General features: G+C 41.4%; 1 protein-coding gene across 1 annotated transcript in view; it reads left to right on the top strand.

Moving 5' to 3' along the window:
• The window catches only part of SLC22A23 (solute carrier family 22 member 23), a 610,381-nt gene extending 597,689 nt beyond the window's left edge, over positions 1-12,692 (top strand). The window contains exon 10 of the mRNA XM_078688041.1: positions 7,949-12,692. Coding sequence (XP_078544167.1) covers positions 7,949-8,306 — 358 coding nt within the window. The 3' untranslated portion in view covers positions 8,307-12,692. The remainder of the gene's footprint in view (positions 1-7,948) is intronic.
• The last annotated feature ends 544 nt before the right edge of the window (positions 12,693-13,236 follow it).

Here is a 13,236-nt window from a genome sequence, read left to right as displayed (position 1 = left end):
AATCTATAACTTTGCGTCACAGAAATGTGAGGACTGAGTTTTTGACTAAGTTTGAGAATTGCAAGGAATTCTGGGTAACAGAACCTAGTGAGAGCCACACAAGTCACGCCATCCTGGCTTCACATGGGTGTCTAGTTTAAAAAAATGTATAGGTTTAGGAATTTGATGTGTCCACGTTGCATTTTGGGTCGTTTACTGTCGTGAACACTAGGCCTGTACACACAAGTGAGGTAGCATTTTTATCAGGAGATTCAGGGGAACACAGAATAGTATAACAAGTGTCATTACCAATTGACTTTCTTTGCATTTCCACCCTCCAAATGACCTTTAATTCACATGCTTGTATGGGTACCCACCATTTTGGAGATGTGCAAAAAAACACTGCTTATAAACTCTATATTTTGTTCCCATTTCGGAAATATATTGGTTTCCTTGGTACCGATTTTTCACTCTTCATATTTTACCAAATGAATTGCTATAAACACGGTACACAATGAAAAACCATTGCAAGACGCAGCTCAGTTATTGGCTCTGGGTTCCTCAGGCTCTTGGTGAACCTATAAGTCCTATATATCCCCACAAACAAAGGGTCCATCTTTACAAAAATCTGTCATACATAGAAGTTACAGGTGAAAACGTTGGCACAAATGGCTGTTTTTTCACCTCAATTTCAATATTTTCTATTTTAGACTGTTAGTTTCTATAGAAAAAAACCTTAAAGATCTACACAAATGACCCCTTGCCAAATTCAGAATTTTGTCTAGTTTTCAGAAATGTATAGCTTTTTGGGATCCATTATTGGTTTCAAAACCCATTTCTACTTCTAGCTGAAAGGAGGTTGAAAGCACAAATAGGAAAAATAGGCTATGTCCCGGTAAAACGCCAAAACTGTGTAGAAAGCTGTCCCTGAAAGCTGAAAAGATGGTGACTTCAGCACCACAAACCCTTTGTTGATGCGATTTTCAGGGAAAACAGATGCTTTCTTCTGCAGCAATTTCTTCCAATTTGTTTAAAAAAAAATGTAGCTGTATTTTGGCTAATTTCTGGGTCCACTCCAGGGGAATCCACAAACGATATGTACCTTTAGAACCCTCAAGGTGTTGCAAAAAAAGGGCGCAAATTTGGTGTGGATACCTTGTGGACAAAAAGAGACAGCGGCCAAAGCGCAAACTACGCCAAATGGCAAAAGAAAAAGGGCTTAGCACGGGGTGAGAACTAGCAGCAAAAGGGTTAACACTATGTTGTAACCTGTATTGCATTTATCTGGTTAATTTCTCCCTAGCTTCTAAGCCAGTGTGAATGTGATGCATGGAATGTTGGTGTGAGAGTCTTGAATGGAATATTTGGGTGCCTGGATGCTTGAGTGTGTCAGTTGGAGTATGGGCTGGAGTATGGGCTGAGCAGCAGGCAGACTGCTCTTGGTGGGGCTGTAATTCTACAACTCATCTACTTGTAATTTAATCAATAAATCTATCTGAAATACATCACAGCTACCTGGGGTCAGTTACTACAGAATTGTGGTGACTAGGATGGGATAGGAAACTACGCATGTTTTAAAAAGTACTCTAAAACAAGAAATCTCTAAAGGAAACCGACAGAAACTAAGAAGAAACCTCCAGTTTGAAATACAAGGTTTGCCGGCCCCACCAGTGTCTTTCACCAGACAGCCCAAGGGTTCTTCTACTTCATTTGATAGATCATTTAGAATTTATTCTACTATTACAGCCTGTGCGATCCTGAGCACTTTCTTTGCTCTTCGCCTTTTTTCCTCACACTGGCCAACGCCAGCACACGCATGGAGTACTCATTGACATCTTCCACTCAACACTGTACAATTCTCAACAACTTAACACAAGTTCAGTAGCTCATCTACCCAACACGGGACTAAGGCTGCTTAACACGGGATCACGGACGGAGCATGTACTTTACATCCCACTCTTCTACTATCGGTCTGTTCGAAGCGTATTTGTTTTGCCTTCTAAAGTGCCAGAATTTCATCTATGGAAAATGCTCTGCACTAGTTTGGATTTTGGCCCTGTGCAAGCGACCGGTGCTGGTCTTCTAGTGAGCCTTATTTTGGCTGTCACTCAATCTCGTGTTTTTTTTAAAACATAGGCAAGTGTCTCATGTTTCACACTTGCATTTTGAGGAATCACCCCATATGCCGTGGGACTGTTTCATTCAAGTATATTTGGCTTTTTAGTTGTTGCTAATCACAGCCCAGTACTATGGCAGTTCAACCGCAGCGTTGCGGTTTGAAAAAGGAAGGGGCACGTGGCTTTTGCTACACATGCAGTCTTACCTGCATGAAACTCCTCGGAGTTCTTTTGAAAACTTCTGTTCCAATGCATCCTTCCACTGCATCTGAACTTCCTGAGTGGCGACATTTGGAGCACGGATGCGCCGGGAGAAACTCGACGCAGGTAACTCAGTCGTGCTGCCATCTTGGAATTGCCGGGATCTTTCAAGCATCGGATCTTCATACTACATCGTGTTTTGCCGTTTTCATCAAAGTCAACAGTCTGATTGAGCAGGCATGATTTTCCTCCACACGGTATTATACAAAGAAGGTACTTTTGAGTTAGTTGGACTCCCTCCGTTTTGTTATTCGATTCAGGCATCTGTATGATCACACGCTGCAACAGGAGCCAGGAAGGGTATTCCTACCTTGTTTGATGTGGCAAATTTTTGTGCCTCCAGTGTTAAGGGCATGATTTTTGTGTGCCCTCAATGGTTATGTGGTAATTCTCTATGAATTTCACACACAAGGAGGTGTGGTTCTCTTCTATTGAGACGCCCTTTGAGCCAAGTTCAGTCTAAAATGGAAAGGCGAAGAGTTTGGTAGTTAATACCACTTCGCGCTGGATGTCATGTAGCATGTCAATTTTAGTTTTTTGCCTTTTTCTTTCTTGTTCCTCTACATCACAGTTCGGTCTCATGTAAAACTTTTACGTTACACTTTATCTACAAGTTACAAGTGGGGTGCACAAGACGTGCGTGCTCAGGGTAGCACTACTCGAGTGAGAGGTAACTCACCTGTGATGGGTTAGTCTAAAGGAAAAAACTTACAAGAGACTAAGGAAAAGTGTTTGCATGACTTAAAGTTCATTTTGCAGTAATGTTAAATGTAGTAATTGTTTTAGTGATACCATGATACTACATTGTTCTTACCTATTCAACACAGTTCCTTCTGTTTGTGGGTTTTAGTTCCAGTCAACAATTTACGTCTTTTCCCTATTGAGATGGGTGTTGTAGGGGTGTCTCTCCCTTGTCACAGTTGCTGGGTCTTAGTCTCTTACAATGTAGTTTGGTTTTTTCTAGTGGGTGTTAGTCCCATCTACGCAGTCTGTAGAGGGTTATAGTCCCATCTACGTAGTTCTAATGGGTACAAGTCCCATTGTTTTGTAGTGGGTCTTAGTCCCATCTACGCAGTCTGTAGTCAGTGTTTAGTCCAAAGTACATAGGTCTAATGGGTACAAGTCCCATGTGTTTTTTCTATTGCTTATGGGTGCGTTTCCCATGTATTCAATTGTTTTGTTCAAATTCTATCCTCCACACAAGGGGTTCCAAAGGATACGAGTTTCATGTGTTCTATTGTTCGGTTAACGTTTCTAATCTTCACTTAGAGGCTCTATGCTACTAATCTCTAAGTAGGGGTTCTAATGAGTACGAGTCCAATGTGTATCATTGTTTGTGCGTATTAGTCAGCCACACTCATGATTGTATGCCCATAGGCCTATTTGGCTGTATGGTTAGCAGTCAACATTCTTTTTCTTTCCTACCCTTTCTATTTTATTCGGTTGATGTTTGGTGTAGCTGTTCCATGTTTCTGGTCCATTTATTCACCTGTATTTTAGGAAACTCAGTTTGTGTGTCCGTCACCAATTTCTTATGTTTCTTCAAAAAGATTATAGGAGGATGATGGGTGGGTAATATATATTTTATGTATATTTATCTTTGTATCTCCTCTACGTTTTTTATTTTTCTTGCATGTACTTATTGTACATGTGTATATTTTCTCTGAATTTACTTTCCATTTCTCTTGTACTTCAGTCTTAATCTTTCATTTAATTTTCTCTTGAACTTATTCTTGCATATCTCCAATGTATTTTCTGCCTTGTTCGAGCTTTATTTTTCGTGGCATATTTGCTTTGATCCCTTCACGTTTGTGTTCACTTTCTTCTTGCTTTTTCTCCACTGTTCCATTTTCTGTTTCTTGGGGTTCTCCTTCTTTGAACCTTTTTCTTTGTGGGTTCCATTTTTGTTTAGTGGAAGAAGGGAAGGCATGTTGTAACCTGTCTTGTATTTATCTGGTTACTTTCTCCCTAGCAGCACAGCCAGTGTGAAAGTGATGCATGGAATATTGATGTGAGAGCCTTGAATGGAATGTTTGGGTGCCTGGATGCTTGAGTGTGTTGGTTGGGGTATGGGCTGAGCAGGAGTCAGACTGCTCCTGGTGGGGATGTAACTCTACAACTCATCTACTTGTAACTAACTCAATAAATCTATCTGAAATACATCACGGCTACCTGGAGTCAGTTCCTACACACTCCCTTGAGACTCCAAAACAAAACACAGGCTTCCATTATCCTTTCACTAAGCCTGTAATGAAGGCCATTGTCCTCTTCATTCACTTTTCCACTTGCTGGGATGCAGTGAATCACAGCAGGCTACTATCAACTACACCTACTCCGGGCAAGTATCTCCGTTCTTCTTCACCAAAAAACTCCGCCGCTTTGTGTATGACTGACTCCAAAACTCTATCCTACAACCATAATCTCTTTCCACACTATATCACTTGACCAAAACATCTTCTTTAATTTCTCCTGCTAAATATTTGCCAATAAAATGCTGTTCACTCTTTTTATTATTCCATCCCCATCAGAAAGTGACCTACAGTGTCCCAACTGGATGCCACTTTCTTATGTCTTAAGCAAAAAAGATTTTCTAAATTGTCTATCAAGGACGACATATAATGCTATCTCTTCTTTAATTTCATTCCCATCTGATGACACACTTACCTCCCTCCATCCATAAACTTTGGGCCCCATAGTGATAGCTATGTGTGTCTTTCCACCTTCATTACCTCAACCTTCTGAGCATCCTCTCTGCAAACCCTTGTATATGTGTTAGTTCCCAGAAAACCGGACTGATGAGAGTGAGGATATCCTTGTTGGCCTTTCACACTGGCCCTTCCCGCCTCTGGAGAGGTTTTCAGTTGGGCTTCCTACACCCTGTTCAACCTCTTAAGAATCTCCCCGTACTCCGCCCTAAGACATTAGACAGACTAGCTTGCAGAACACAACATTCCACTACACAACAAACTGATCAACTTAATATTGATGTTAGTCCTTGGGTTTGCCCACCTTTCTTTAGCTCAAACCATCTTTCTGTCCAACTCACCCCTTCTGTTCATGAACCCACCATCACTTAGCTCTAGCTCGCTCTCCCTCCTTCACGGTGCCGCTGACAGTTCTCCATTGAAATGTTCTACAGATAGAGCATCTTCCTCCCAAGGACCTTAGGAAGAGTTTGGGAGCTGGCTGTTTAAAACCAATTGTGCAGCCCTAGATTTCTGCAGAACCATATGCAGCCACGCCATCGCTTTCAAAGGACATTGGACAGTTCGGAGGGGACCACTGTGCCTACACAGCCTTTCAGATGGTCAAAGCCAAGTCAAAACTCCCATATGGAGGAAAGGATTCAAATCTCACCTTAACTGGAGGATTAAAAGGGTATAGTGCACCTCCTCCTTCAAGTCACAGAACCTCCACCTATTAATTACCTAAGTAAATACTTCAGTTTTGCCCCAGTCGATGTTGTTTATTTGTGACCTTATTGATAAACTGGTGTGGAAGATGCTCCTGACCCCAGAGAAGATTATTTCTTTTCCAGCCACCACTGAGCTGTCACCCACATCCTTCCACTATGGTGTGTTAGGGAAGATCCTCCTGACCTCATGGGTAAAAATGCTTCCTTTTACCCAGCTCCACATGAGGCCCAGAAAGTTGATCTGGCTAAAAGAATGACACCTCCCCCCAGCCCCTGATTCCTTTGATAGAAATTGAAAGTAGATTCTGTAAAATTTGGATTGGTGGGCGGACAAGAGTTTTTCCTCGGTTGGTGTAAGACTTCTATTTGAGTAACTCGGTGAGTGGTCAAAAACGTTTACGCACGATATGCTTTTCTCACACCAACCTTACAAGGGGTTCTCTATGGGGCAAATAATTGATTCCTTAGAATGTTCTCATCTCCCTCAGCAGTAGGTTTCGGAGAGATGAATAGTGTGCAGGAATCAAAAACGTCAGTATATAGGTAAAGAATGAAGCCTGCAAGACCCAGAGTCCATAGAGGGGACAATACTTGGTGGATAGCTACCACACAATGCATGCGAAATTATGACAAAAGGACACTGGACCGAAACAGTCTTCAGAAGGATCTGAATCCCTTAACCTATTTGGCTACAAATAGGTTTAGAATACAAAAGACTGTATGCTTTGTTATTATTCTTTCAACTCCTGTTTTAGCTGTCAATCAGCCTGCTTACTCCTACTGGTTGGCTAAAATGTGTCTGTGGGGTCTGTAGAGAATCCGCACAGCACAATTTATAACTTATTTAGAGGGCCTGAATAATAGAAATGTAGACCTTCTAGAAAACGATTACACGAGTCCGTTTCATAAGGACAGGAGATCAGTGACTTGGTTCTTTGTGAGAAATGCTTGGGAATATTGTCGTTATGTTCAGTAGTTGGGATCTAGAGGCTGTGGGTGTGTTATGGGAGGTTTTATGTTCACTTATGTGTTGAACTATACCCCGAGATTTGTGGCTGCAGGTGGTGTTCTCCTTATGTCTTAGGGGACGGATAAGTTAGGAGGCGGCTGTTGCTGAGCTGTCAGATAAGCACATCTTCAACTTTGCTGGTTTCATGAATTTAGGTTCCACTTTTTGCGTCATGGTCAAATGTGTTCAGATACCTCCTCAACCTTATTACATTCTTTAGTTTAATTATATGCTCTCCCTTGTAGTTTTTGCTCTATTTCTCTAACGTATTCCAAGGCCTCTATTTGCTTCATCGCACCTTAGCTCGGTTGTTGTCTTAGCCCTAAAACAGTGGAACGAACTCCTATTTTACATAAAGAATATATTAACCCTGTTCCAGTTTTTAAAAAAAATGTTAAAATTCAAACTCTTTGAGCTAGCCGAGCTTGATTCAAGGTAACTGAAAGTTTGTCATCTGTTTTTTTCTCTAAGATATCGATAGCACGTTCGATGAAACCACTAAAAAGCACAATAATAAATAAAATTAATACAAATGTGAACCAACATGCACAAAAATAAACACTGTGATTGCGTGAAATGAGAAGGCAGCAGTCTGTAAATGATCTCTTAACACTAAGCAGAGAAGTGAGAGTGGGAGGGATATGAATGCCCAAGGGAAGGCATTCCAAAGGGTAATGTTAGTAAGTTGAAAGGGCAAAATTTGGAGCAAGGGATCTAGGGGAGATCAGAAGCAGCTGAGATTAGAATGTGGGACTCAAGTAGGGATCTAGTGAGTACATGACGAGGAAAAGAAAGAGGGGTGGGGCCATTGATACACTTATGAATTGTTACGAGGAATCAGAACTTAAGTCTGAAGTGAAAAAGTGAAAATGCAGGCAAAAAATAAGAAGGAAAAAGGTGAGTTGAATGTTAGAACATCTACAAGAAAGCGACAAGTGACGTTTAAGAATGGTGTGGGTGGAAGCAAAATAATAGTTATATAATAGTCTGGCCTGGAAGCAAGGCTTGATGAGGGTTTTGGTGGCCTGAAACCTGACGGGAGGATGGCCATAGTACAACCCTCTACAGTGGTAGAGCGGTGCAGTGATCTGAGTGATGCAAATGTATGCATCCATGCATTTTTATTTGTCAGTGACTAGGTTTTACAGTGTCTGTTTCTCTTCCTAGGGGCGGCGGCCTGGGTCTCGTCCTGGCCAGTGCAGGATTTGGCATGCTGACTGCGCCCATCATGGAACTTCATAATCAGAAAGGCTACTTCCTGCACCACGTGATCTTCGCCTGCTGCACTCTCATCTGCATCATTTGCATTCTCCTGCTGCCCGAGAGCACCAACCAGAGCCTGCCAGAGAACATTCCTGCCGGGGAACACTACACCAGGCAGCCCCTCATAGCCCACAAAAAGGGCGAGCAGCCCCTTTTACTGACTAACTCTGAACTGAAGGACTATTCGGGGCTCCACGAATCCCCAGCCATGGGGGAGCGCATGTTGGAGAACGCTACAGCCAATGGGATCAAGACTCCCTAACACGGTTGCCTTGCGAGACGCACACTTTAAGGCGGTTATTTTGCACAGAAACACCGACAAATGATGTGATGAACAAAATGGTAGTGGGAGAACGGAGCTCTGCTATGATGCCACGTTTACCATAGAAAGTTCAGTCCGTGCAGAAGGAGCCACAGAAGGGTTTGGAATTGAAACATCCTTCAATAGAGGGAAAACATGTCACACATTTCCAAATGTAATACTGCCATTTAGATACAAGATTTACTTTCAGACTTTTCCTGAGCACCTTTCTTCACTCATTCCATGCGTGGACTTCAATCAGAAGGTGCATTTGTTCCAAGAAGGGTGCACCACGTAGGAACTTCATGCAATCACAAGCTGCACATGTGGGTGTGGTTGGGGCACCAATGTCTGACCTATCCCTACATTGTGTGATATGGTAATCCAAGCAAATGAATCCTTATGTTCTGATATTCGGATCTAGTGCTCATTTTAAGAAACCACACTGCTTCAAATTTGATTTACTTTCTGTGATGTACCGGGCACCATTTTGATTCACTGAAGTTGGTTGTCGCGATCTGTAAGTGAAACTGCTCGTTCTCGACTACACCCACAGATTAACTGACGAAACACCCCAGCTCCCCACAAAACTCTTAATTCATAGTTCCTTTTAGACAAGGTTCATGTATAGTTTCTGATATCACATCACCAATCTCAAAAATCTCTCAAAACAATATGGAAGTAATGTACTTTGAACAACAGATTGAACATTATTTCAGTTGTCCTCTTAGAAAAAAGGGGGTGCTTTGCAAATTCTCAGTGTACCAAATCTTAATAGACAGCGGAAGTTTTGTGTTACACGTAGCTGCTCCATGTCACTTACTCAAATTGCGCCACGCAGATCCACTATTTGTGACAGACCCATGCATGACTGTGCTGGCCACACATGGACAGATCACAATGACTGTAGGCAGTGGAATTTGTGTACTAGTTCATTCAGTTTAAGCTAGTATGGTGCTGTCACCTGGTTAACGTGTGTTTGTTTAATGAATATAGAAATCTTGGTACGCCCGTATGGAATCTAGTAGTATTGTGCGTGGGTACAATTTTCTCTTTAATCTAGAGGCTGATAGTTGATGGTACTATGGCTAACCATCATGTTCAGATTAACCACTTAGAATAACAGGATCTAACTTTCTTTACTAGTCCTTCCTAATGTAGAAGGAACAAACCTCTGTTCTCACCCCTGTGGAAGGCAAAGCAGTGGGTCTTTTTAGTGCTGGTTCTTGAAGAGTTAAGGTCTAGGTTAGTCTTGGATACAATCTCACAAAAAGGGAATATATGTTTGGTGCATTTGTCACATAATGCACAACAGTAGGCCCTGATACCAGCACACACAGCAGCAATATATCTGTCAAGGTTTACAGAAAAGTTGGCACACTTTTTGCCGTGGGATACTACACAAACTACACATCAGTGGCACACCATGGTAATTCTCATTGGTTTACACAAACTGAAAATAGGGGCTTTGTTTCCTTTTTTTTCGAGGTCCCTAAACTGCCGCACAGCCACAATACTGCACAGTTCTGAGACGGGTTGGAGAGCTGAGTAACTAAGGCTCTACATATTTTCTTAAAAGTTAATAAACACTTAAGTAAATGTGAAAGGGAAAGTAAATATGGATTACTTGACTTTGTAGTTAACACTGAGGATCACATGATGGCTCAGTGCCACTGAGACATCATTATATGTATGCATTGTGTGTCCATCTCTTGGTAGTATAGGGTGGACGTGTGATATACAAGTACATTTTGCACTACTGTGAGTCAGGCTTGTCCTATCAATGCAATTATGCTTTTTTGGAATTACTTTTTTGTATTGTGCTTTTTCTCCAACTTCAGGCTTTGGTCTTCACAATAAACCAGCAGTACCACAAACCTAGAAAAGAAATCCAACAAATTAATTGAGGGGTTAGGCCAAAGCAAAAGATTACATAAATATTTTCTTAGCTCTTGCATTTTTCGGGAGAAACTGAGGTCCATTTTATTATCTTCGCCAACTTTCCAACAGTCATCCTTACTTGGGTACATAAAGCACACGGATCTCACCACTGTTCGCCAAGAAGCTCTGCTCATGTAAGAGTTGTACAAAGCATGACTGGAGCATCCTCTTGTTGTCAGACTTGTGGTAGTGCCGACCCTTTAAAGCCCCAATATTGTGCCACTTTCTGGTGCCAAATGTATGGAATGCGTTTCCTTTTTAATATAGGTCACGTTGCAAGTCAATGACCAAATCGCACTGGTATCTGATGACGTTGTAAATTGATGGATATTTTCAGGCAATAGCGCGACCATGCTCCTGTGTCACCAGACCACTAGGCAAATGTGCAATTTAAACCATCTGCTCCCACGGAAATGATGTGGACAGGTCTTAGTCCTTTGGCCGAGGTAGCCTATGTCTACAAAACTGTCCTTCGTAAGTCGCGGAGGATCAGGAAAATCGATTAGGACCTGGCACACTTTTTTAGCTGAGCCTTTCAAAGATGTTTTGGCTGGACACAAACATTTGGATACCTCTCAGCAGATTGTGGTGTGTGACACAAAGCAAGGTCAAAAGTGGGCAAGGAGGAATGAGCTGTGTATTTTGCGTTTCAAATTTCAACTTTCCTGAACCCAGAAAAGACTGTCTTTGCCAGAAGTAAAGTGTTTGGAGTTGTCTCCAAAATCTATTTAAGAAGTTAATTTTGTCAAATTGTGGAATGTGTCAACTTGACGTAACTAACTTTTTGGCTAAATTTCCCACAAAAAAAGTAGGTTATGCATTTTTTTTTTTAAATACACAACACCGAATTTTTACAAAGTTGTTCCTTGCTATTTTTTCAAATGTCAACAACTGTGTGAAGTAGCCATGGTTGGTGAAGTCCATCTTTACACAGCCCTGTTTACAAAGACTCAGTGGCGTAACGAAGGCCCCCGTGGACCCGAGCTCCAGGGACCCCCTCAGCACACTAACCCGGTCTGAGAACTCCTGAAGGAGTCTGGAGGAGGTCCCTTCTGTGTACTTGACAGGGGGGGTGGGGGCTCAAGTTTCGTTATGCCACTGCAAAGACTGCCCTGGCTTTGAAGCCTTGTAAATCTAGTCTATGGTTTCTGCTATTACATACTAGACGAGGCAGGAGAAAAGCACAACCAGATCTAGCCAGCATCTTGCATAAGTCGATGCCTATGCAGGTGAGTAAGGCAAAGGAGAAACGCAAGAACTTTGCCAGATTGCCAAAAATCCCGAAGGTGAAGCCCTCAGCTGTTCAAACTGCTTCAAGCACAGCACACTGCCCACATTATACATTCTGTCAGATTGAAAATGGCGCCCTGTTGTTTCCACACGCTTACAGAACTTTTATTTCTTCGCTCTCGCAAGTAGTTTTAAATATATTTATATTTTTAATAGATTGCACGATGGAAAGGGAATTCCTTAATTTCAAGACTGGTCAGCAACTCGTTTGTAGAAGCAATTTCAATGTTACATTTTATTTCAATAAAATTAAATCTGTGCATTTTGTTGATGTCTTTAGACTTTAGAGTTGTGCGAGTCTGAGGAGAAGAAACTATCTCAAGTCATCAAGCTTATTTCTTTATTGACCCCTTTCATCCCCTTACCAAGCATATGCTCCATTCACCAAATATGCGAAAAAGAGCGATCTTGTTGGGGGGACCAATGCATTTCTCTTCAAACAATGGCAATAAGAGGGGGAGGGTACTATATAAGGAATTGATCAGCTAAGCAGATCACTAGTTGAACCTACCACTGTTTTTAAAAAAAAAGTTTACTTATCAACTGTCTTTTGTTTATTTCTATTATTTTTTATATGTAGCAAGTAATTAAAATTAAAGTGTTTACCTTCAGTCACCTCTGTCAAGTTAAAACCACATATCACGAAACTGGAAGCAGAAGTGCCATTAAATTAACGATTCGGTGGCTTCAGTGCTCATTAAGGACTGTTTGATCACAGAGAGCACCGCTACCTGTTCAGGTTTGGGAGGGATCTGGGTTTATTGGTGAACCTCTTCTACACTACTGTTTAAGGTATTTCTGAGAAGCTTCGCTTAAATTCTTTATTCGTTCCGTCATGTGATGAATGGCAGTGGAACCGACCCCAGTCTATCGGCATGCGAGTAAGACAAGCTCCTCCATGTTCAAATAAGGATTTTATTGCTAAAACTGGGTTTTAGTTTGGGTGTCTTTGATCATGATTTAGTGAGGTGGTGCTGATCTGTAGCACAAGCTTAAATTGAGTACTGAAATGTCTTACAAGCTAAATGTCTGCATGGTGTTTTATCAACTGTATCTACTGGGATTTCTTTAAGTGTACTGAAAATGTACATAAATAAAATAATATATGTTCCCCCCCATTATTATTGTATTTATTTACTTGCTACTCTGAGTTTTAAAATCCCATGTGTTGGTATTGACGTTTTGCGTACTTGACATGTTGATGTTTGTCAAGATGAAGACCAGAGTATTGGGGCTTCTGGTTTACAAATAAGGATTGGTCAGACATAGAATCAAAATATTTAATTAGGTTTTTAATGGTGAAAAAGGACCGATTATTTCTTTTGACAGCAGATCCCCCTGACCTGATAGACACCACTCGAATCACAGTTAGATGTGAACTTCGGGAACTACTACCTAGAACTGAAAAATGCTTCTGAAGGTACAGAAGGTATAAAACATGATAGAAGAGTTCAAGGCAATGAGGAAAGGTCCAGAGATCCTGATTCTGGATTTTAATACCTATAATGCTAGAGGAACTTTGCTCGAGGCTCTGGACCCTATCAGCCTCGTATTGACATGTATGAATAGGAGTGTGAGCGTATATTCCTCCTTTCCAGGCAATCTCTTTTAGCCAAATGGTAGTTCCTTTTTGTAGTACAGAACAATAGTCCAAATTGGT

Source organism: Lissotriton helveticus, chromosome 4_1, assembly GCF_964261635.1.
Source record: "Lissotriton helveticus chromosome 4_1, aLisHel1.1, whole genome shotgun sequence".
NCBI classification, from domain to species: Eukaryota; Metazoa; Chordata; class Amphibia; order Caudata; family Salamandridae; genus Lissotriton; species Lissotriton helveticus.
Note: the sequence above shows the minus strand (reverse complement) of the source record. Positions and strands in the feature narration are given on the sequence as shown.